The sequence below is a fragment of the Cydia splendana genome, chromosome 8, assembly GCF_910591565.1.
Source record: "Cydia splendana chromosome 8, ilCydSple1.2, whole genome shotgun sequence".
NCBI lineage: Eukaryota > Metazoa > Arthropoda > Insecta > Lepidoptera > Tortricidae > Cydia > Cydia splendana.
In genome coordinates this window covers 19,786,524-19,810,469 of record NC_085967.1, presented here as the reverse complement: position 1 = coordinate 19,810,469, position 23,946 = coordinate 19,786,524, and the positions used below count along the sequence as shown (strand labels likewise).

Here is a 23,946-nt window from a genome sequence, read left to right as displayed (position 1 = left end):
TTTATATGCTGTATTACTTTCTCACTCTAGCACATAGCTACCCCCCGCTCTTTCAGGACTGCAAGGCCGCGAGTTTAACCAGTGGAGAGACACTCCTACTTTCGGGCAAACTCGGCTCAGTTCGGCTCAGCATTGCCCGAGCAATTATTAGGGTTGGCACCACTTGACGTCCTTTTGCGTGCACGAGCACAGATAAGATAATGACTTGAATTTTGACAACCCTAAATAGCCAAAAGGGATAGTGCCATACATTAGAAAGGGACAGCATGATTCGTCCCTGAATCGCTGTCAAACTTCGGCTTTGTAGGGAGTGTCCTTTCTGTACGGTAGTACTAGTATTTATTCTGTGTTTTAACAGTTTAACAACCTTAAAAAAATCAGCAATGCTGGAATATTAAAATAAGATAAAGTTTACGTGGTCATCCGTACGTATTTTAAATAAGTAGGAGGCTAAAGTTCACAGTCAAATCACTACACCTTATAAAACAAAGTCCCCCCCCCCCGCGTCTGTCTGTTTGTGTGTATGTATGTTCGCGATAAACTCAAAAACTACTGAACGGATTTTCATGCGGTTTTCACCTATCAATAGAGTGTCTTGAGGAAGGTTTAGGTGTAAAATTGGTTAAAGTTTTGTGTAACCCGTGCGAATCCGGGGCGGGTCGCTAGTTGATGTAAATGTCAAACCGTTAAAAAATTTAAAGTATACAGACAAACAGTTCGACACAGTACTACATATTTACAAAATCAGGACTGGCGTCAAGTAATCGTCCTTTTTTAAGTGCGATAAAGACGATAGAGTTAGACCGAGATAAGTCTGCAGCGATTTTGATAGCACACGCAGTGCAAGTGTTAAGTTAAACGTCAAACTTCTATGAAATTATGACGTATAAAATAACACTTGCACTGCGTGTGCTGTCAAAATCGTGGCAGACTTATCTTGGTCTAACTCTACCGTGGTTTGTTATTTAAGGTACCCATTCCAATAGTATGTAAACCAACAAAACCATACGACTAGGTAATTCAGCTAATGACAATGTCATTGACACAAAAATGTCTTATTAAAAGTTATGATTTAATGTATAATAATTTCAACAGTACTTATGGACGTATGTCGAAAATTTGTACGGGCCATATGTACTGCAAAAAGTTGTACAATACATGTGCGAAAAGGTAATACGCAACTCGTGTCGATTTAAAACACTCCCTTCGATCGTGTTTTAATTTATCGCCACTCGTGGCAAAATTCCTACTTTTCGCATTTGTATCGTAATGTACAGTCGCCATCAGATATATCGGAGCAGCCAAGGCGCTCACAAATATCTGAACACGCCTCTATTGTCAACGCGTTAGAGTGCGTGTTCAGATATTGATGAGCACCTTGACCGCTCCGATATATCTGATGGCGACTGTACTACTATGGTATTACTTTTTTTTATTGAATAAGGAAAAAAAAAAAGAATATTAGGCAGTATTACAAGACTGAAAAATATTAGGTTAATAGTATGCCAAACCTTGTATGCCTATGAGGCATATTTCGAATAAATCACGTGGTTTTGTTTTATGTATAACATTCTTGTAAGTCCCTAAAATAACCGATTCTAACATCGGCAATTAACAATCCAACAAACTATTATTGCCGTCCTATAATTGGATTAGAATCCTGCCGCTCCATAATGACACTTAAGTCAATGGTAAAGAGATCAATTTCCAAAACCTAATTCGTTATGACTCCTCGTTCTGTCCCTCCGTGTCGCTCTGCTCTCCGTTCTCTTCTCTTAGTCTATCCTCTTCTTCTTTCTGTTTCTGCTTTCTTAACGTTTCTGATAGATATTTACACCTCTGCATACATTCCTCCTGAAAATAAGATAAAACAAAATTAATTAATGCATTAAATTAAAATTTTGTAAAAATCTTCGTCTGCATAAAACTAGTATGTCCATATACCACATCTATAATAGATTCCGACCCCCATTAAAGGATGATTTTCATAATAAAAAAGTATCCTGATGTCCTTTCCTAAAACTCTAATAATCTCCATACCAAATAGAGTTGGACTAAGAAAAGTCTGCAGCGATTTTGATGGCCCATTCAGTGCAAGTATTATTTTAAACGTCAAACTTCTATGAAATGATGACGTATAAATAACACTTGCACCGCGTGGGCTATCAAAATCGCTGCTGATGACTTTTCTTGGTCTGGCTAACATGTTTCATCAAGCTAGGCAATGTTGAGGAAGTGAACGCGGCATCGTAGCATATTCAGATACATACTTGCAACAGACATATAATGTATTCGTACGAATAGTAGACAGTACATTCGTTTCTATCGCATACGAAACAAGCGCAACCATATAACACGAACACGAAGTAAAGATTTTTTATGGATTTAAGTAAAGCGTTTGACTATGTGAACCATTCGACACTTCTAAAAAAGCTAGACGCATATGGTATCCGCGGAAATGTTTGGGATCTTTTACAATCATATTTAAGTAACAGAGAGCAGACTACGGAACTGACTCAAATATGTTTGAAAACGAAAGAGGAAAGGTCATACAAATCGGATGTGCGTATGTTGAGGTATGGTGTGCCTCAAGGTAGCGTATTAGGGCCACTGTTATTTCTACTCTACATCAACGATCTCCCTAAACATGTCAAGCACCCTATGGTCTTATTTGCAGACGACAGTACAGTTATAATTGAATGTAAAAATATTAATAATTATGAAATGGAAATTAATGATACTATAAATGATATAATACGATGGCTTACTGTTAATAATCTGACAATAAATATTAATAAAACTAAAATAATGCACTTTCGACAAAACACACCCATGTTGCCTATAAATTGTAATTATCAAGGACTTACTATTGAACCGGTTGAAGAAACTAAATTTTTGGGACTAACTATTGATAGCAAGTTGTCTTGGAAACCACATACGGAGAAAATTTGTACAAAGCTAAGTAAATATGCATACGCTCTCTACAGATTATCGAAGATAGTAAACATTGAAGCAGTAATTGCCGCATATCATGGTTACGTTGGGTCAACCCTCCGCTATGGTCTTATATATTGGGGGAATTCAACCAACAGGGAGATCGTATTTAAAGCACAAAAACGATGTATAAGATCAATGTGTGGTCTGCATCAATTAGACAGCTGTGTTCCGTATTTTAAAAAACTTAATCTGTTGACTCTACCGTGCCTCTTCATATTTGAAACTGCTGTTTTTGTAAAAACAAATCTGCATTTATTTAAACAAGTGTCACAGATATTTAACAGAGATACCTACCGTGCTTTGTACAGTATTTTCTCGTACTGCATTAATGCGGAAAAGTGTGTTTTGTCTGGCGAGCAAGATCTTTAACAAAATTCCTATAGCTCTAAGAATGAAACCATTGCACTTGTTTAAAAATGACTTGAATAATTTATTAATTTCTAAGTGCTATTATTCGTTGCCAGAGTTTCTTGGTGACACTTTAAATTAGCTTGTAAGTAATTGGTGAATAGAAGTATTGTATATATGCATGACTTATTGACATAAAAATATGAATAGATTTTAATAAATAATTATGAATTTGTAATACGCGCAATTATGATTAAGTTATTGTATAATTGATTAATTTCTTTAGTTAAGTATATTTGCTTGTAATAATGTAATGTAAAATAATGTAATGTAATTTAATTGGTATGTGTATACCTAATTTCTAATTTGTATGCCTGTCGGCGAAACATAGCGTTCTCAAATACTTTTTGTACCTATACAACACTGTTACCTATGTTTACAAATAAATAATTTGTCTTGTCTTGTCTTGTCTTGTAGAATTAAAAAAAAAACACAAGAAAATTTTAACTCTTTACACATCATCCAACTGTGAGACACAAAAGAGACCCTAATAAAAGGTGACTTAAGGTCCATTTTCATAGACAACTACAAATTTTAAATTACATAATATTTAGTCAATTGGTGTGCAGTCACGCCGAACGCTTTAGATACACTTTCATTTCTGTTTGTAAACCATTTCGTGGCTCAATTGATTGAGTAAAAAAAAGGATGATAGATATTGTACAATGAGAGCATTCAACACAAATTTGACCCACATTGCGGTTGCATATTGAACTAAAATTTGGTAAGTCAAACTGATCTGGTGATGGAGACTATTGGAACTTTGTGTTAAAACAATGCAACCTCATTGATTTCAGCGAGAATATCGTCTTAATAATTGCTTATTTTCTTAAAAAGTTTTGGTGATGGAGACTATAGGAACTTTGTATTAAAACAATGCAACCTCATTGATTTTAGACTTGTTAGAATATCGTCTTGATGAGTGCTTATCTTCTTAAAACGTTTTGACTTTTCAATAAGATAAGCACTTGAGACTAAATTGAAATGTCAGTTAGGTACATTGTGCGAAAACATTATCGAAAACCGGCTCCTAGTTTGAAAATCTGTGACTAATTGCTAATTGTCGTCACGAACGATTTGATTCCAATACGTGACGTCATAACTTTGTTAATTGTCCACGTATAGATCTCTACTTCAATATAATAAATCTTGCATAAGAATTTAAACTTTAAGTCACACACATAAGTCTTGAGTTTGAATAACTTAAAAAATGTTGTGTACGATTTATTAGTTTCATGGTAATAAGCTGTCTTAACTAAATGAATGTACATATTTAAAATGACTGTACGTTTAAGTTTAAACAGATGTTTTGTAATTAGACCATTGAAAACGTATGAAGGTGAAGATGTAGCGGTTGGATATCTGGCAATACAATATACGAGTAGCTACATAAAGTCTATATAATTTTATTTATGAATGCAATGGAGTAATATTATCGCTACTAAAACGACGCTATATCTGACAAGAGTAATGTGTGGTAATCTGTTAAGTGATTACAAATTTCCGTGTATAGAGATTTAGTCAGTTAAATAAGATTTTGTCGATTTACACGTATGGTCTGGTGCGATCCCTAAGAGAAAATTAGGAAAAGAAAATTTATTACGGTACATCAGGCATAAAAGAAATCATTTACAGACAGACCCCCTTATTCATAAACGTTTACTAAAGTTGACAAGCCGATAATAATCGTTTGTCCCTTTCCATCATACCAATACGTTGGAAAGTGACAAACGATTATTATCGGCTTGTCAATCTTAGTAAACGTTTATGAATAAGGGGGAGAAGCTTTTAGGGCGTCCGCTAGCTCCGGGTGAACGGAGCGGGCGCACGCACGCGGGTGCCATTGTAGGTAAAATGCTCATACAATTTTCGTTTATTTAGATGTTTCCATCGAGGCCACCCTCATAAATATATTATTATACGACTAGTAAAAACGCTTTATCACGCTGTAGTACATACCAACAGCCTTAACGATATATAGCAATAAACGATATTATGATTATGATTATCATTAACTGCCCTTTAATGAACCTATAGAGAGCGTACAGACTATATGGTCTTGCCAGGCACGGCGGCTGCGAATGCGATCTTCTGTCACCGGTCGCCAGCGCCGCCTTTAGGATGCTTGGCGAGAGCTTCTAATACCTTCTGCTGTGACCACCGCTCCTTCTCTTTTTAGGATTCCGTACCCAAAGGGTAAAACGGGACCCTATTACTAAGACTTCGCTGTCCGTCCGTCCATCCGTCTGTCTGTCACCAGGCTGTATCTCACGAACCGTGATAGCTAGACAGTTGAAATTTTCACAGATGATGTATTTCTGTTGCCGCTATAACAACAAATACTAAAAACAGAATAAAATAAAGATTTAAGTGGGGCTCCCATACAGCAAACGTGATTTTTGACCAAAGTTAAGCAACGTCGGGCGTGGTCAGTACTTGGATGGGTGACCGTTTTCTTTTTGCATTTTTTTCCGTTTTCTTTTTTGCATTATGGTACGGAACCCTTCGTGCGCGAGTCCGACTCGCACTTGCCCGGTTTTATTTTATTTATGACACCTTGAAAAATGGAAGAAGAAGAGTACCTTGATCTTGCCAGGCACAGCGGCCGCGATCTTCTGCCAGCGGTCGCCAGCACCGCCTTTGGGATGCTTGGCTAAAGCGGCTTCCAACTCCTTCTGTCTTACTTCAACTATGACCCACAGCAATGGAAGAAGGAAAGAGTACCTTGGTTTTGCCGGGCACGGCGGCCGCGATCTTCTGCCAGCGGTCGCCAGCACCGCCTTTAGGATGCTTGGCTAAAGCTGCTTCCAACTCCTTCTGTCTTACTTCAACTATGACCCTTAACAATGGAAGAAGGAGAGAGTACCTTGGTCTTGCCAGGCACAGCGGCCGCGATCTTCTGCCAGCGGTCGCCAGCGCCGTCTTTAGGATGCTTGGCTAAAGCGGCTTCCAACTCCTTTTGTCTTACTTCAACTATGACCCTTAGCAATGGAAGAAGGAGAGAGTACCTTGGTTTTGCCGGGCACGGCGGCTGCGATCTTCTGCCAGTGGTCGCCAGCACCGCCTTTGGGATGCTTGGCTAAAGCGGCTTCCAACTCCTTCTGTCTTACTTCAACTATGACCCACAGCAATGAAAGAAGGATAGAGTAGGTACCTTGGTCTTGCCAGGCACAGCGGCCGCGATCTTCTGCCAGCGGTCGCCAGCGCCGCCTTTGGGATGGTTGGCTAAAGCTGCTTCCAACTCCTTCTGTCTTACTTCAAATATGACCCACAGCAATGAAAGAAGGATAGAGTAGGTACCTTGGTCTTGCCGGGCACGGCGGCCGCGATCTTCTGCCAGCGGTCGCCAGCGCCGCCTTTAGGATGCTTGGCTAAAGCTGCCTCCAACGCCTTCTGCTGTTGCTGCGACCAGTTGCCGCTGCTCACTTCTTCTGTTTTACGTGTCTTCACCTACGAACACAGCAACACGCTTAACCTTTTCGACGCCGTGCCAAACACAAAAGTTGTCACTCAAGACGCCACGTGACGAAGTGTCAAAACTGAAATTGAACTTACTGTCTATGCACGTAGGTCTATGTGGCTCTGTGGCCTGTGACGGACTAATCCGTCTTTGGCGTTGGACCTACGGTGCGGGTATATCCGTCATTGGCGTCCAAAAGGTCAACTATCCATCGGTGGAACTTATGCCTTTTGTAATAAGGTCCACCAATGGACAGTTAACAGTGTGGGCGATGGATCAAACGTAAATAAATTGTTATACCTTGACTTATTATGTAAACAAATAATTTTTACATGACGATTTTAGGTTTAGTAAATAATTAGACTTAAACAAGCGGCTTCTATTTTGAATTTAGTACTCATTACATCGATTGCAATCAAAATAGATCTGAATAAGTAGTGCAAAACCCGTACACTGTAGACTTACAATCAACGATCCCTTCGGTGGCGTTTAAAAAACTTTATAAGTCTACCCGAAAGCCTGTTAATAGTACAAATGCTGTGAAAGTTGCAAAAGGTTGGGTAAATTCTCACTAACTTCTGAAAGATTTCTAAAGATTCCATTTTGAAAAGTTCTCCGAAGCCTTACAAAGTGAAATATTTAAGCCTCACAAAGTGAAAGATTGAAGCCTCACAAAGTGAAAGATTTAAGCCTCACAAAGTGAAAGATTTAAGACTCACAAAGCGAAAGATTTAAGCCTCACAAAGTGAAAGATTTAAGACTCACAAAGCGAAAGATTTAAGCCTCACAAAGTGATAGATTCCAGTTCCAACGTCACATGATTTACCTTCTTGGGCACTTCAACCGGCAGCGGCTCGGGCTCCTGGCCCGGTATCTTGTAGCAGTTGTCCTTGAGCTTGGCCGCCATGTGCGTCACCTCGGGCACGGAGCGCCCCATGGCGTCCGCGATGCTCTCCCAGCGTGCAGCGGAGCCCCCGGGGTGCTTCTTTACTAATCTTATGAGCTCGGCGAGGTCGTCGTCCGTCCAGAGACCGCCGGTTATCACTGGCGCCTGGGCAAAAAAAAATTAAGCATAAAGGACACCCTAAAATATACTCGTGACAATTTTTGTTTGCTATTCCTGGTATCATTTTATTTGCCAATCTATACTCAGTATCTTTAGGTATTTAAATAAAGGTAAACAAAATCTACCCTCAAATGGCTCCTTAAGCCAGTTGATGGTAGCTGAAAACATTACATGATCAAATAATGTAGGTTATAATCAGGTCGTTCAGTGACTGATCCAGGCGATTTTGTATTTGGTTGGATAAATATTATTAATAAATGTTATTACTACCCAAAAATGTACAAATTGTTTGTTTACTTTTATTTAAATAGCTAAAGGTACAGTCTTTAAGTTTTTAATTTAGGTTAGGTAACAGGCACCTGCCGCGATAGCAGAGGACGCTGGTTCGATTCCAGCCTGGGGCACTGGAGGCCTTGGTAAATTTTTCTTAGTATATGACATTTATTTCAGTTTATAGGTACTAACAGCTCTTAACTGTCCATCGGTGGACCTTATGCTTTTTGTAGTAGTGGTTAGTTAACAGTGTGGGCCATGGTACTAAGCTACTAACCTTGACGGGTTCCGGCACAGGGGTATCATCCTCAGCCGCCACGGGGTCTAATAGACACTCCCGTTCTGGGGGCACGAAGCCGCGCCGTTTGCGCGCGCCCTTAGCCTTGGCCTCCTCCATGGCGGCCGCGTCGCGCTCCGCTCTCGCCTTTTCTTCTACCTCCCTGTTTAGCAAAATCCAGAGTTATAGAAAGTAGTACAAGGTCGGAAAAAAAAGTTAATACTTATCTTACAGGTAAAGCCTGGGGGAAAAATACGAGAGACCATTTTTCCAAATTTGTATTTATGGTGATTATTTAAACTTCCCGGGAAATAGACATGCTTACCTACAGGAGGATGAAGAGTTCACATACCTAGGCGCTGTTCTGAGCAACAGGGGCGGATCTGAGGCCGAAATCAGACGAAGAACCGGTATGGCAAAATCGGCAATGGCTGCTGCAAAGAATATGGAAAGACAGGAATATTCTCAACAAAACCAAAACCAGAATAGTTAGGACCCTTGTCTTTCCCATATTTCTCTACGGGGCGGAAACCTGGACACTGAAACGGCGGCGCATGCTCCGAATACCCAGGACGGCACGCCGCACTAATGTATCCATATTAGCGCAGCTCAAATTGGAAAAGGAACCTAGACTATCCACCATCTGTCTTCAACGAGTACTGAGATACTTCGGTCACATAGCTCGCAGAGACCCTGACAACTTGGAGAGACTTGTGGTGATGGGAAAGGTGGACGGCAGACGGCCTAGAGGACCAAGTCCAACGAGATGGTGTGACCAAATATCCGCCCAGATGGACATCACACTAAGCAACGCTTTCCACAAAGCAACCGACAGGGAGAAGTGGAGAGCTGCCATAGGAAAAATTAGTAAGCGGAGTCACGATCCTCAGCAGTGAGGGACCGACTTAGAAGAAGAGATCTACAAGAAAACAAGTTTTTAATTTAGTAATTTTACAATGCATTAATAAATTTAAAATTACCACCAGTTCAAAAATCTGTGCCTTAGTTAATTCCGCTAGGTGGGCATTTAAATTCTAACTTGTACATTAAAGCGCGATTTAAGTCGTGTTTTAGTAACGTCTAACCGTTACATTCCTGACAAAATGTATGGGATTTGACATTGACCGTCAGTTTTGTAACGATTGCTAACCGGCTGTTAATAGTACACAGTTAAGTGAAAATGCCCAGGTATTATTTTATCATACATTACAATTAGGTACATTGTTGCTAAATTACTAAAAGATACACTTTTTAAAACGTTTTTCATTCCATTATGTAGAAATCGCAGATAAAATTGTAATATTTTCCCAACTGTTATTTGTTTCTTATTTGCGTAATAAACTGTATTCAATGTTACATAAATCTAGTTTTCATCATCTATAAAAAGTGAAAGGACAAATACAACCTTGCTAAATATTTAAAGCGTTATTCATATACACTTATCAAGTCTAACAATACTTTAATACCCAATTGTTTGTCCTTATCTGCCATTTCGACATATGTGTTTGTTAGAAAGGGACCAAATTTTACAAAAGTTTGCTAATTTAAGTATAATGCATAATGCATACCTCTTTTTCTGCCTCTTAGCTTCTTCCTCCCGTTCCTTCATGTCTTCTCAACTCCATGATATACCTCGCGGTATACCCACTATGCTCCACCATACCAACCTCGGTATTTGGAAGGGCCCCTGCCCTTATACCCTATGTTGTATCTTAAATATAAGCTTGATAAATATTTAATTCTTACCTCTTCTTCTGCCTCCTAGCCTCTTCCTCCCGTTCTTTCATCTGTCTTCTCAACACCATGATCCCTCGTGGTATACCCACTATGCTCCACCATACCAACCTCGGTATTTGGAAGGGCAGGGTGTCTTGTCTTGTATCTTAAATATAAGCTTGATAAATATTTAATGCTTACCTCTTCATCTGCCTCCTAGCTTCTTCCTCCCGTTCCTTCATCTGTCTTCTCAACTCCATGATCCCTCGCGGTATACCCACTATGCTCCACCAGATCAGCCTCGGTATTTGGAAGGGCAGGGTGTCCTTGATGCTGGGTTTGGGCAGTTGGTCCAGGATCTCGGCCAGGCCGGTGTCGAAACCGGATTTCTTAGAGTGCTTCTTGCCTCTGCTGTTTAGGATTTGCTCCTGGGGACAAAATGGTCAACCCTTGATACATAAAATTAATTACTTGAAATTCATCAAATATTTTTATATAAAAAAAAATTAAAATTAACACTTATCTTGGCATTGTAACACCCGTGATACATGGAACTTTAAAAAATCTAGCAAGTCCACTTTATTACCTAACAAAATAATTCTGCCATTATTATGTCAAGCTACCCTCCTTTATTATAGAAAAAAATAATGGACAGAAGTGTCTTTGTAAATTAATTAGTAATAATCAATATGGCGCCACGGAAACAACAGAGTTCGGTTCGCACTGGAAGTTTTGCATTTATTTCTTAGATTAGTATATATTTTTCCATAATCTACATTTTGATGCATTTACTATCTGTTAGTGCATACATATTTACAATGCGTATGAATTTAAAAACATTTAATACATAGAACCTTACATGAAACTGTTATGTATTATATTTGATGCATTGCCAAGAACTCAGAAATGTACATATCGAAGGGACTGTATTACATTTAATACATTGCCAAGTTGTCGTCAAAATAGTTTTACATGTTTTTTAAGTTTTTTTCTATTTGTGGGGTTACAAAACATGTTTCAAGTATTTAATATTAGTTGTCTTATTATTTAGTTATTCAACTTTGATTTTTTTAAAGTGCTAGATGTTATTTAACTGTATATTCGTACGCTGTAGCATTATTGCTACGCCGTAGCCCGTAGCACGGAAGAATATGTGTATGGCATAAAATGCCCCCAAAGTAAAAAAAATATTTTTTTTTACTTTTAAGTTTGTTTACTTTTCATACTTTACTCAACTTATTGCTGACGACTTTTTTGAAACTTTACGGGTTCAAATTTTCCGCCCATGTGATCAGGTATTCGTAGATATAATTAATTTTTACAGGTGTAATAGTCATCTGATGCTTTAGATTGCGTTTAATTAGCAATAAATGATAATTTCTGTTGCATTACATGTTTTATTTTTATTAAAATCCACATTTTTCTTCTAAAAAGTAGGTAACTATTTTGTCGAGAGATTGGCATTGTATCAAATATGATACATATGATTTTCCGAAACTGGAAAATCCTGGATTTTTTCCCTTATTTTTTAATAGTCTAGTATGCTCAATAGGTGACGAAAAAGTAAAAAAATGTTTTGAGCCTTGCCAAGATAAGGGTTAAAATAAAATATTGTTTATTTCTGTGATTTACATCAGAAATTACATTTTAGTTGCACAAATGAGTTTTAGCAGCGAGATAGATAAGTAATACATAAGTAATGTAATAATAACTATGTATTACATTTGTATTTTAGTTGTACAAAGCCAAGCTTCGGAACCTTGTCTTGTATCAATGAGTTTTTGAAACTTATAGGACAAAAAGTCAAGCTGCATACATCGCCATTGTTAGTAGCTCGGTACTACTTACAGGGCTAGCGTGTCTTATAGTAAGTCAATAAGTCTTGGGCAGTTGTGTAAAAGTCTGACAAGTTTTCCTAGCTCTTTTCAATTGTGAAAAGAGGGGAGGAGCCTACCCACTAAACCCACACCGGCGTTTCCCACAATGTGCCGTTTGGGGAGGCGTCCTGGGATCGCGAACATTCTACCAGGACGCCCCCCCAAGTCTGACAACCCTACTGTGTTCCTGTGGGGTGTCGGCATTTACGTAAACATCAAAGGCGTCAGTCCACTGTTACTACACTGTATAACACTGTATAAGCTACTGATGACTTACCGCAGTGAATCTTTTCTCAGCATAAGCCGCCCAGCCAACAGCATACTGCCCAAAGGTGATGATGACAAACAGGATGAATGAGCCCTCGGCCAGCCCCATCTTACGGACGTGGCGGTAATAGTATATTGCTGAACGCCAGTTTGGCAAACCATTCTTGAGGACCTCGTTGTACCTGAAAGGAAAGTTAGTTTCAGGCACAGAATCAAAGTTGTGATGTGAATTAAGAAAGGGTGGTGATGTGTTCATGTTCAGTTATGTTCATTTGTGTTCATTTATGTTCAGTTATGTTCATGTTTTTCAGGTCAGTGTCCGTCATCCTCATCTTTATTTTCATTCTCCTACTTTCTCAATTGTATGGGCTGTGACGGCAAAATCTTACACTTTTTTTCGCCTAGCCCCCATCCGCCAACCATCCCATTAAGGAACTCCATTCCAGTCATAACATGAGTGTGTGTTTTGGTTTTACACTAATACTAGCGACCCGCCCCAGCTTCGCACAGGTTAAACAAAAACCTTAAGAAATTATAACACCTAAAGCTTCCTCAAGAATTGATTGATTGATTGATTGATAAATATAAATCCGTTAAGTAGTTTTCGAGTTTATCGCGAACATACATAAGTAATTCTGGTTTTATAAGGTGTAGTGAGTGATAATAAGATAGCCCTAAAGTCCCTAAACTACGGAAACTAACTACTCTGCCCCTTGCAAGGACAATTTATTTTTTTTGTGCACAACAACTTAAACAACTACTGCCATACATACTTTTCTCTCTTTCCAGGGTCCTTGAGTATGTTGTGTACGGACACCAGGTTCCTGAACTGGACATCTGCGTCTGGAGCATCATTCTTGTCCGGGTGTAGTTTGAGTGTCAGCTTCTTGAACGCTGACTTGATTTCCGACGATGTAGCTTCCTGTCATAAAGCTTGTTTTAGTAAAAAAACAGCAACAGGCATATGGTAGTAAGTATAGTAATATAATTGTGAATAAATTGATGATAAGAATCTCATATAGCTACACAATTTTTTTCAGCTGAGTGTGGCCTTAAACACAACATTGATAAGGTTTACGCCGACAACATTACCTGTGTAACTCCGAGCAACTCGTAGAAATTCTGATTCACTTCTTCCACCACGTCGAACACTTCCAAATCGCCATCGTCCCAGGCCGCGGCGCCCAAAGCCAGCGACAATAACAGGAACGCACACAGCCGCATCACGCACGAATATAATTAACAAGGAATTAATTTATAAAATTTGCATTATTTTAGAAGAAACTTTGTTAAAAAATTGACATTTCGCCAGTCCAGCTGTGCTGGCTCTTGGCTGAAGTGATATGGAAGTGATGATGACTGGAGAAGTGTTGCCTGCTATGCGTGATACTGATGACAAATAAAAAAAGCGGAAAAAAGTTATTTTTTTATTTTCTGAAGTACAGTATGAAGTAAACAATATTACTTGAGGCTTAGATCTCATCATAAAATAATAAATGAAAAAAAATAAAATAAGAAAAGCTATTGTTTCCAATTTGTAAATTATAAATCACCAAAATACTCTGGTCTTTTTTTGTTGGGGTATCCCTTGACTGACATGAAGTTAGCTAAGAATAAAATGATAATTTTATTGTTTACTGTCTAATGTCAGTGATGTCAAATGGTACTTGTAACTTGTTAGTTGCTAATATTGTGGGCTTTTAGTGGATTTATGCACGTAAGTAGTTTAATTATAACCCAAAATATTCACGGTAAGATTCAAGTTCTAATTTACAACCCAATTCGTAAAATGGGGCGAATATAAAACATGGGGTAGGTACATTGAAACGGAGAATGGGGTTAATAGAGATTGTCGTTATTATAGGTTTAATATAGAATGCTATCGCGATATCATTCGTTATAAGCATATTACTTGATGTTACGAGTGTTTTATAGTTAAGTTTGAAAGCAGACATCATTTTTTATGACAAAATCAATAGGTACACCCAGCCGCAAAAGTGCATAAGCGCAATTTAGCAGATCGCTGTACATTGTCTTTATTCATTTGATCATCGTTCCCCCAGTGTTAGATGCGAGTTCCTATTCTTGTATTAATATACCTAAATGTGATCAAAACAAGCACTTAGGATTACCTACCATAGACATTGTTTTAAAGTCGAATATGGACTTTGCCGAATACAAATATTCGGCCGAATATTCGGTTAGGCTAAAACTGCCTAAAACGCTGAAAACAAGTTCATACAGATCAGCGATCTGCACTCCGTACATGTTTTCGACCCTTCCCCTCTGGACCAGCCAGGACAGGAATGTTTATGAAAATATGAAAAGAAACGGAACTGTCTCATGCCTGGCCGCGAAGTGCACCCGTGCCTGCTAGCTAACGCCCTTAAAAATTATTTGTTTATTCGGTAAATATTCGGCAGTTCGAACCGAACTATTCGGCCTGATACGAACATTGAAAAATTTGCCGAATACCGAATAATTACCGAATATTCGGCAGATGCAGCAACGAAGATGTTGTTTAAATAATAATACGGTCTATGGAAGTTTATGGCCCACGGTGTTGCCCTTGAACCATCCTAGATGTCGCTTTTCATGGGGGGCCATCAAGTCACCGTCTGCCGGAAATAAAATTGCACACCGTTTTATTAGACAAGCGTCCGATTTTTAGGGTTTCGTACCAAAAAGGTGCAATAGGGCGTTTCTCAGAGATGACCTTCGGTGCCTGACTTCGGTGCCAAATTTTTTTTTTAACATATTTGATATGCGAATTTATTTCCTAAAATCTAGCCTTAATATAAAAAAATATTGGTAGTGGAGGCCTCCATTAGAACCTTATGGTTTTTAAGATATTTGAAATTTAAAAAACACCGAAATCATGTGCAGGCACTGAAATCAATTGGCGTCACCGAATTCAATAATGCATACACAAAGGTCACATTTCAATTTTATATCTCAATCATATTACATTTTAATCATATTTTTCATTCTTATTTGATTATAAGCGATGTAACAAGGCTAATGATCTCGAAAGCTTACATAAATTTAATAGATATAGACCCAAGATTTTAAAATAACCTAATTACGGCTCGTAAAACAACATCTCTAGAAGATATCCCACACTATTTGACTGTCCTCATATAATAGGGTGATGGGCTATGTATGGTCCTGGAACGAGTTTCAGACATGTCGACCACACATTAGTGCCATAAAGGAGAAGATGTTTGTTTCACACAATCCTACCACACACGCATAAAAAAAAACTTATGTTACCTACACCCGATAAACAAGAAAGTTTTGAGTGGTGTTCAATGCTCAAAAAATATTTAATGCACTTATAAAGCAATGTGATGCAATACGGAAAACTAGTATTTTTGTATAACAGAGTTTTAAAACGTGAACTCCATCAATTTAAAACTATTTGAAGTGGTCGACTAATGCTTGAAGATCTAATTACCTGTTAATAATTTGAGGGTGCTGGAGATAGGAGTTACAAATTAGCACTTGAGCTAATTTGTAACTCCTATATTTAGACATTGAGGATTGTCAAAACATTTGCTATGTTAAATTTGTGTCTATGGCTATCCTTTAGAAATATCGATCAGTAAGGTACGCTCAGTGCTTTTGAAGCGATCTCGACATTAGAAGGCCACTTTATTTTTAATCCCTTGTTCTGAACATCCTGTCCCTTGGGTGCACCTTGCATAGTACTTACATACACAAGTTATTGTAAAAGAAGTGGGATCTAATTGACTGTATTAATTTAACATGGCTGACACGTTTAAAGGTATCGAGGTGTAGGGCCTCAGGTGATACAGAGGACAATTAATATAATTTACTGCTTTAGTTTGAAGAGAATATCAAGACAGAGAAAGAAACATTTGGTCTACAAGTTTCAACACACGTCTGGTTTGTACCTACACTAGTGATTTTTTGTACCTATTATGACTTAATTTACTTACAAACATAATTTTACGTTTATACAACGTATCTTGCACTTTTTAGGTGTGATAAATTAGTACAACAAACTAGTTTACAAAGCAGGATTTGAATTCAGTGATCACTTTTTTGATATCGGTGGTCAAAAAAACCACCGAATCCAAGGAAATCAACACCAGCGATGTCAAAATTAATAGCTTTTTAACAATTACAGAAATAACATGAGTGATACAGAGGAGATGTAATAATGATGGATTTACGTACTTTCGAGGATTTCTTAATCACTTGCATAACGATAAATGCACTAAAACTTTCGGAGTAAATTGCACCACCGATCTCAAAAAACATAGAACCAAACCCACCGAAGGACGGTGAAACCTTTAAAAAATCACTTTATTATACTGTGACTGTACCTCTATTCAACGGTTAAGGCACAACTAAAGCATACTATGTTTGAGACACTGAGTTCCTGGTTTACAACTTTGAAGGAGTACCGACATGTTTTGCAAATTACACCGAAATCAGGCACTAGCCCGGGACACATCGTAAATTTGGTTTTATTCAATGAGTTGAGCAAACACATTATTGTGATAAAAAGAATATGATAACTTAACTAATACCTTATGCGTGAATACCCATAATAACTCCGATCTAATGCCCCATCTTGAGTAATAATTTTTTGTTTCATAAAATCTGGATGCGGGACACTCCCACCGAACATCATTTTTGGCATTTGATTTTTTTTTTCTTGTATTATATAAATAATAAATAAATAATTTGATAGTGTCCCAGACAGAATATAGGCTGAAGATCATGCCTAAATTAATTCAGATTTATTGAACAGTAAATTCAATCATTTATTGCCCCGGACACGTAAAAATGGCCCTCCTGAGAAATGCCCAATAAAAGCCCTTTGGTACGACTCCGTCCGTCCGTCCATCAGTCACATCGCTAAAATATCTCGAGTACCACTTAAGCTATCAATTTGAAATTTAGAACGGTCATGAACAACGCTAACCCACTCACATTGAAAAAATTAACTCTTGAAATTCCCAATATGCAGAGGGGGCAAAATTTCGAAGTCTAGTTACTAAAATAGAGACGCTTTTCAGATAGATTTTCGTACATTGACTCGCCTGTTGCTATCTCTATTACACGCGTATAGTTATACTTATTGCTGTCCCGCCCATAATGCAGGTTGTCAATGTCACTGTGCGTATTTGCTGCATATAATTATGCGCGTGCAATAGTGATAGCAATAGCAACAGTACGTCAATTGATAGCGATCCTTTAGGTCAAGTGGAGTATCATTTGAAAGAGCATACATTGTAAATTCCGAAACAATTCTTCATATTTTTTTATCATCAATTTACATTCATAATTGAATGCCGTTAGTTCTTTATCGTGTACATGGCTATTAGAATTAGATCCACATGGTTTTGCTTTGCAGATTCACACTATTAAATCCAACTATGGTGCGTAATTATAAACCAAAGCCTGGGTCCAGGCAATATAGAAAATATGACCCAGAAATAATGAAGAAGGCATATAAAGAGTTTCGTAATGGTGAAGGCTCCTTGTGTAGTATTGCAAGGAAATATAACATTACCAAATCGTGTTTATATGGCCGCATCCATTATAATAGAACTAATGAATCTGGCGGACGAAAAGCTTTTACTTTAGAGAGAGAAGAACATATTATAAAATACATACATGCTTGCGCACCGTGGCAATACCATCTACAGTTTTGGGATTTAAGATTGCTCATAAAATTTTATCTGGACAGACGTCCGGTGATTACTAAAAGGAAATTAGAGAATAATTTACCAGGACAAGAACTTATGATGAAATTGATAAAAAGACAAGAAGATACTATATCACAGAAAGTCATTCAACACATTAACGATAACGGCGCAGTCACAGCTGAAGCTGTTCTCAGTTATTTTCATGAACTGAAAATGTTGATCAATGATCTGGATCCGCAAAATATCGTTTGCTTTAATGATATTTTAATTATAGATGAAGTTGATGATAATAAAATAAAAGAAAACTTGAAAATAAACAATATGCTTGTAATGCTGGCAGCTTCAGCCGCAGGAGAGGTCTTAGTTCCTCTCATTTCGTATAAAGAGAAACCTTGTTATGAGAAAACTCCAAGAAGATCTATAATGTCCAAGCATTTACATGAAGAACGAAAACGGCTGAATACAAGTATTTTCGAAGATTGGTTCAAATCTATCATTGTCCCTTACTATGAAGGAAAATCAGGCAAAAAGTGCTTAATAGGCGGTTTCTTTTCGTCGCGTATTACTAAAGATATACTTGAAATGTGCAAAGAACAAGATATACATTTTGTATTCTTGCCAGATAACTCCAGTAACTTGACGCAACCTCTCTACAACCTATCGCAACTGATTCAAAAGACATGGAGTAGTATACTTCCTCAGGTAAAAATAGACAGCAGTCAATACACAATCCCGAAACAAAGTTTCTTTGAAATGACACAAAATATCATTGCTAATGCAACTGATACAGTATTAGAAGGTTTTGAAAAAACTGGAATAAAGCCATTTAATCCAGAAGAAGTATTGAAACAATTGCCTGGTTATAATGAAACAATTGAAGATGTGGTTGAAGACTTTGAAAAGCGTGAAGCGGAAGCACAAGAAATATCAATTCAAGTGAAAACAGAAATAGAATTTAGTGACCAATATAGTGACGATAACTACGACGACGACATTTCAAGCAATTATATAGAGAAAAAAAACGCTAAAGAAGAAAAGCAAAACACTGACAGCTTATCCGAAACTAAACAGCATTATGATGAAATACCTGAAGATAAAATGGAATTAAAACTATCACCTGTCGATTTTCAAGAGGATATGGCATGTGAAGATGCTTCGATAGATTATACGCCAATAAATACGATGGTGAACATTGACTACGTTCCAAGATCATCCAGAGGCCGTAAATTAAAACTAAAAAGAAAAGAGGATTTATCTTCCGATTCGGATTACGCCCCGGTAAGTTAAAAATACAAGTTAATAAGTAACCTGGGGCCTTACCATGATGTCCTAAACTGAATTGCTAAAGGACGGAGCTATATAATTCGCATAACTCCGTCCCTTAGCAATTCAGTTTAGGTCCTAAACAGAATCGCAATTAGGACATCATGGTAAGGCCCCTGAAGCCTGATTCAGATTTTTATTTCTTATTTTTTTTTTGTTACGGTTTTGATCTTATTTTGATACGACCTTGAAGATCGCTCACGCTGATTGGTGCATTTGAAATGAGTGAAAGTCGTGTGTGAGCGCGATTAGAACCAGTTCAAAACAATAACATATTAAATTAGAAACGACGAAAATAAATTTACCCTCCTATTGAAAATGGAGTAAATGGACCAGCCAAAATGTATGAAACAGCCAAATTCTTTTTTCGCGATTTCGGGGTTGGTCCCATAGTAAAAGTTGCTCAGTATAATCCCAAAACCTCCCTGGCAACGTATGAATAACTAAAAAAAGGTGTGTCAATTGCAGCATTGAATCATAGCATAGTCTTTACTAGCACATACTTTCATGCTTACAAGTACAAACAAATTAAGGCAATATATATTTCAATTTTAATACATATAAATGTTTCACCCATATTGGGGTATTTATAAATAAATACGCGAACATAAATTGTGAAGTGAACTGGTGTTTTTATACCTTTACTTATCATTTATTTACAGATGCAGACAGGCAAACTCGCTCCAAAAAAACGCGCGGTCAACAAAAAACAATCGACAGGGAAAAGGAACACCAAAGTGAGTGCACTACAATATTTGTGTGTACCGTCAACCGAGGTGAATAGGTATGGCTGGGGTGAATAGGGATAAAACTTAAAATGTGATTTACCTGACAATTTCGTCTATAATAGCGTATTTTCCTACTAGTCAAATCAGTTACTTTTTTAAAACTGTCAAAACGATTTGCTAATATGGAATTTATATGAAACATTACATCGTGACGTCACGGTCAACTCACATACTTTTTATATTTCTATCCGATTTATTAAATAGAACTTGTGTTTAAAAATAACTCCTCTCTGTGTTTTTCTAATAATTAGCTGGTGCTTTATTTTATGCATGGTGTCAATTAATTTATTTTATATACAGTTTAATACCCTATTCCCACACAAATTGTATCATACAAAATGTAGTATTATTTTCCATCGAATGATACAATTTGATTGGGTATTTTTGAAGATATTGTAAGGTAAATCACATTGTAAGTTTTGTCCCTATTCACCCCAGCCATCCCTATTCACCCCGGATGACGGTACTTAATTCAAACTTTTATACGTCTTGCTTAAGTTAGCTCTTAATTATTGTTTTATTTTATCCGCAGGTTTCTAACAACGGTACAGAGGTAGATCCGCTATCGAGCGGTCAGAGCGGCACCTATTTGCAAATCAATGAAAATCAACTTGAAAACGGTAATAAACAAATCGTTATAAATACACATTAATCTGATAGTGACTTTATTCACATTCTATAATAGATAAAGAAGAGAATAAGATAAAGGACCATGGGCAACTTTGTATGGAGCCTGGACCCAACGCCAACAGAAATGAGAGTAAGGTCATTACTCATTAGATAGGTATTTCTATGTATTTCATTTTTTTTCTATGGGCACCAATCGGAATTCCATTGCAAAACTGAGATATTGGTATTTTAGCCAAAATGTCGTCACCCTTATTACCTAGGCAATAGAGTCCAAGTAAGTAAATTAATTGCTGCACCGCCGGGCGAGCACACCGAATGATTTGCCGCGCTCGCCCGGCGGTGGACTCTATTGCCTAGGCCCTAGGTAATAAGGGTGACGACATTTTGACTAATATACCAAATTCTCAGTTCTGTAATGTAATTCCGCTTGGTGCCCATAGAACGAAATGAAGTAAGTACAGAAAAATACCTATCTAATGACCTAACTCTCAACTCTGTTGGTTTTGGGGCAATTTTGACGCATAGTCCTTTGTCATGTTCAAATAGGCCTCCGTTGCGCATACAGGGTGTAATCGTTAAGTGTAGCCAGGCGATAATTCCGTAAATATAACAGATATCAGAAAACTTCAAATTGATATCGAAAGTGCGTTACCCAAATGAGTAAAATTACATTAATAACTTATTTAAATAAAAGCAGAAATATCCCAAACATTAACTTCAAACCCTCCCATACATTTATTACGCCGTTCGTTGAAAGACTAGTTTATACGGTCTAGTCATTACACCGTTATCAAATGATTCATGAATTGTTTTTTTTTACGGTAGTTTTATTATTTTATTACAGTTAATTATCGCAAATAATGAATCTCAAGCAGTTTTATCTCTTACGACACCGACGTTCTTTGAGGGGTGAATCGTCGTACTAAATGTATGGCAGCGTTTAAACTTAATATTTTTAATTTTTATTAAAAAAGTTATTAATGTAATTTTACTCATTGGGTAACGCACTTTCGATATCAATTTGAAGTTTTCTGATATCTGTTATATTTACGGAATTAGCGCCTGGCTACACTTAACGATTACAGTCTGTATATAGTAAGTAATTCTTTATTCAGATAAACACTAGGTATAAGTTTACAGCTGCGGGATGCCAAGATACTTCGTTCAGATTCATAAATTTAGCATTATTGACCCCAACATTTCCTGATACAGGTATTTCTTTACCTAATAGGAAGTCTCTGCCTTATTGTCATATTGTGAAAAGTTTTTAAGGAAATAAATATATTTTGATTTTGATTTTTTGAACATAAAATAAAAATACACCAAAATTACATTATGTATGTACATATGTACCTAGCGGTCAAGGTGCTCAAAAATATTTGAACACGCACTAGAGGCGTGTTCAAATATTTGTGACTACGTCGGCCGGTCCGATATATCTGATGGCGACTGTATTTCGCAATAGTATGGTAACATCATCATCATCATCATCATCATCATCATATCAGCAAGAGGACGTCCACTGCTGGACATAGGCCTCCCCCAAAGAGTGCCACAATGACCGGTCTTGCGCCACCCGCATCCAGCGGACTCCTGCGACCTTAACCAGGTCGTCAGTCCACCTATACCTATAGTATGGTATATGACAGTAAAATTTGACACTGACATATATCGCAATAGTATGGCTTGTGGCTACAAATTTTGACACTTACATATCGTCGTGTGACAAGCGAAAGTCACTAAGTACTATCAAAAAATTAAAGTAACAATGCACTTTATTACACTTGTAACAAGGTTTATTGACCAATAATTTCAATGGTGTTAGTTAGTGACTTTTGCTTGTCACCCGACGATATATCGCAATAGTATGGGTTGTGACGCCATAATCTTACTTTTTTTCGCCTAGCCCCAATCCGCCAACCATCTGATATATTACTTATAGTTGGTCAAACCAATTTGTCAGTCAGTAAGAACCAGGAAAACTATACTCATCCTTTTCTTTTGGGTGCTAGTACTGTAAGACAAAGATAGTATGATTATATCTATCTATGATTGAAATGAGACAGTCCTTTGACAAATTATATTTATGCAGATACCTCCGTTACGCAAACGCAGCTGCTAGAAGCGATCCTATCAACCGTAAATCGGCAAGAGAAGCTGCAAGAACGCGCCACCATAGCCATGGAAACGCAGGCTTCGGCGCTGTCGAATATCGCTATGTTGTTGGAGCGATTGGCGAATAGTAACTTTAAGCCTGAAGATAATTTAGTTAATACCTAACTGTGTTCGTAAAACGGGGTTACTTTGATCGTGGGGTAAAATTTATCAAAGGTTTTAATGTTATAAAGAGCTGGTTTTTGGTTTATTACTACATAGTAGGCAATATTTCAACTGTATCTAATTAATGTGTGATGCCTCTCGCTCTTACATATGTGTTTCATCATCAGCTTGAGTAATAACTGTAGCGTAAAAACGTATCGTCGGGTGACAAGCAAAACTCACTAAGTACTATCAAAAAATTAAAGTAACAATGCACTTTATTACACTTGTAACACGGTTTATTGTCCAATAATTTCAATGATGTTAGTTAGTGACTTTTCCTTGTCACCCGACGGTATAATAAAATAAAATAAAATGTTAATCAGTTGTCGGAAGATGGCAGTAAATTTACTGTGGCTACAAAAATCACTTTGACAATCCGCCTCTATATCCAATTCTCTTTGATAAAACAAAGGGTAAGTTAAGTCAATTATTTTGATTGCAAGAATAGAAGAGTCAATGTTTATGATAATATGTATAAAATCTTCAATTTTATGATCAATATCATCATTGCTCTCCGTGCTGTATAAAAAGAGTATATGTATAAGTAAATGTATATGTAGTGTATGTGTGTGTAAAAGGTTTCTACTTTCCACCTACCTACTTTTAAAAATGCGTGGTTGCGTATTTGATGACTTTAATAAAAGGTTAATTCAAAGAAAAATCTTTTTATTTCATATTAACACATTCACTACCAACGCGAGCTACGCGCTACAAGCGTATCCTATATCGCGGGAAATACAGAACTCGAAGATGGCAGTGAATATGATCAAAATTTAAGAGTTGAACCCAATAACCCCAAAATCAAGTCGCCCAGTGTTTGACAATTTGAAAATAAAAAGTTGTTTTATAAGTCCTGTC

The 23,946-nt window shown here is 37.4% G+C and overlaps 2 protein-coding genes across 4 annotated transcripts; one reads left to right on the top strand and one right to left on the bottom strand.

Annotated features, from left to right (window-relative positions):
- Nucleotides 1-1,277: 1,277 nt before the first annotated feature.
- LOC134793020 (dnaJ homolog subfamily C member 1) lies at nucleotides 1,278-13,665 on the bottom strand. Its single transcript, XM_063764545.1, has 8 exons — nucleotides 13,434-13,665; nucleotides 13,115-13,263; nucleotides 12,352-12,523; nucleotides 10,399-10,625; nucleotides 8,482-8,644; nucleotides 7,692-7,916; nucleotides 6,706-6,855; nucleotides 1,278-1,854 (listed from the first exon to the last, which is right to left on the bottom strand). Exons 1-8 carry the CDS (start codon nucleotides 13,563-13,565, stop codon nucleotides 1,723-1,725), a joined length of 1,350 nt encoding a protein of 449 aa, XP_063620615.1. The 5' UTR covers nucleotides 13,566-13,665; the 3' UTR covers nucleotides 1,278-1,722.
- A 4,038-nt stretch (nucleotides 13,666-17,703) lies between these two features.
- LOC134792994 (uncharacterized) lies at nucleotides 17,704-23,648 on the top strand. 3 transcript variants are annotated; one of them, XM_063764496.1, is made up of 4 exons: nucleotides 17,704-19,303; nucleotides 20,017-20,085; nucleotides 20,669-20,756; nucleotides 22,859-23,648. In XM_063764496.1, the coding sequence occupies exons 1-4, from the start codon at nucleotides 17,714-17,716 to the stop codon at nucleotides 23,044-23,046; spliced, it is 1,935 nt and encodes a 644-aa protein (XP_063620566.1). In that variant the 5' UTR covers nucleotides 17,704-17,713; the 3' UTR covers nucleotides 23,047-23,648. The 3 variants fall into 3 exon arrangements, with proteins under 3 accessions (XP_063620566.1, XP_063620565.1, XP_063620567.1); XM_063764495.1 differs by having other exon boundaries at nucleotides 20,011-20,085; XM_063764497.1 differs by having other exon boundaries at nucleotides 17,704-19,307; nucleotides 20,021-20,085.
- Nucleotides 23,649-23,946: the final 298 nt, after the last annotated feature.

Bases quoted from the DNA above. Each gene is read 5' to 3' on its own strand.
- LOC134793020 (XM_063764545.1), bottom strand. From the start codon at position 13,565: ATGCGGCTGTGTGCGTTCCTGTTATTGTCGCTGGCTTTGGGCGCCGCG. The intron at 10,626-12,351 runs GTAAGTCATCAG...TTTTGTCCCCAG, and splicing joins CTGAGAAAAGATTCACTGCG to GAGCAAATCCTAAACAGCAG. The intron at 8,645-10,398 runs GTAAGCATTAAA...TTTGCTAAACAG, and splicing joins GCTAGGAGGCAGATGAAGAG to GGAGGTAGAAGAAAAGGCGA.
- LOC134792994 (XM_063764495.1), top strand. From the start codon at position 17,714: ATGGTTTTGCTTTGCAGATTCACACTATTAAATCCAACTATGGTGCGT. The intron at 19,304-20,010 runs GTAAGTTAAAAA...ATTTATTTACAG, and splicing joins CCGATTCGGATTACGCCCCG to ATGCAGACAGGCAAACTCGC. The intron at 20,757-22,858 runs GTAATAAACAAA...ATATTTATGCAG, and splicing joins TGAAAATCAACTTGAAAACG to ATACCTCCGTTACGCAAACG.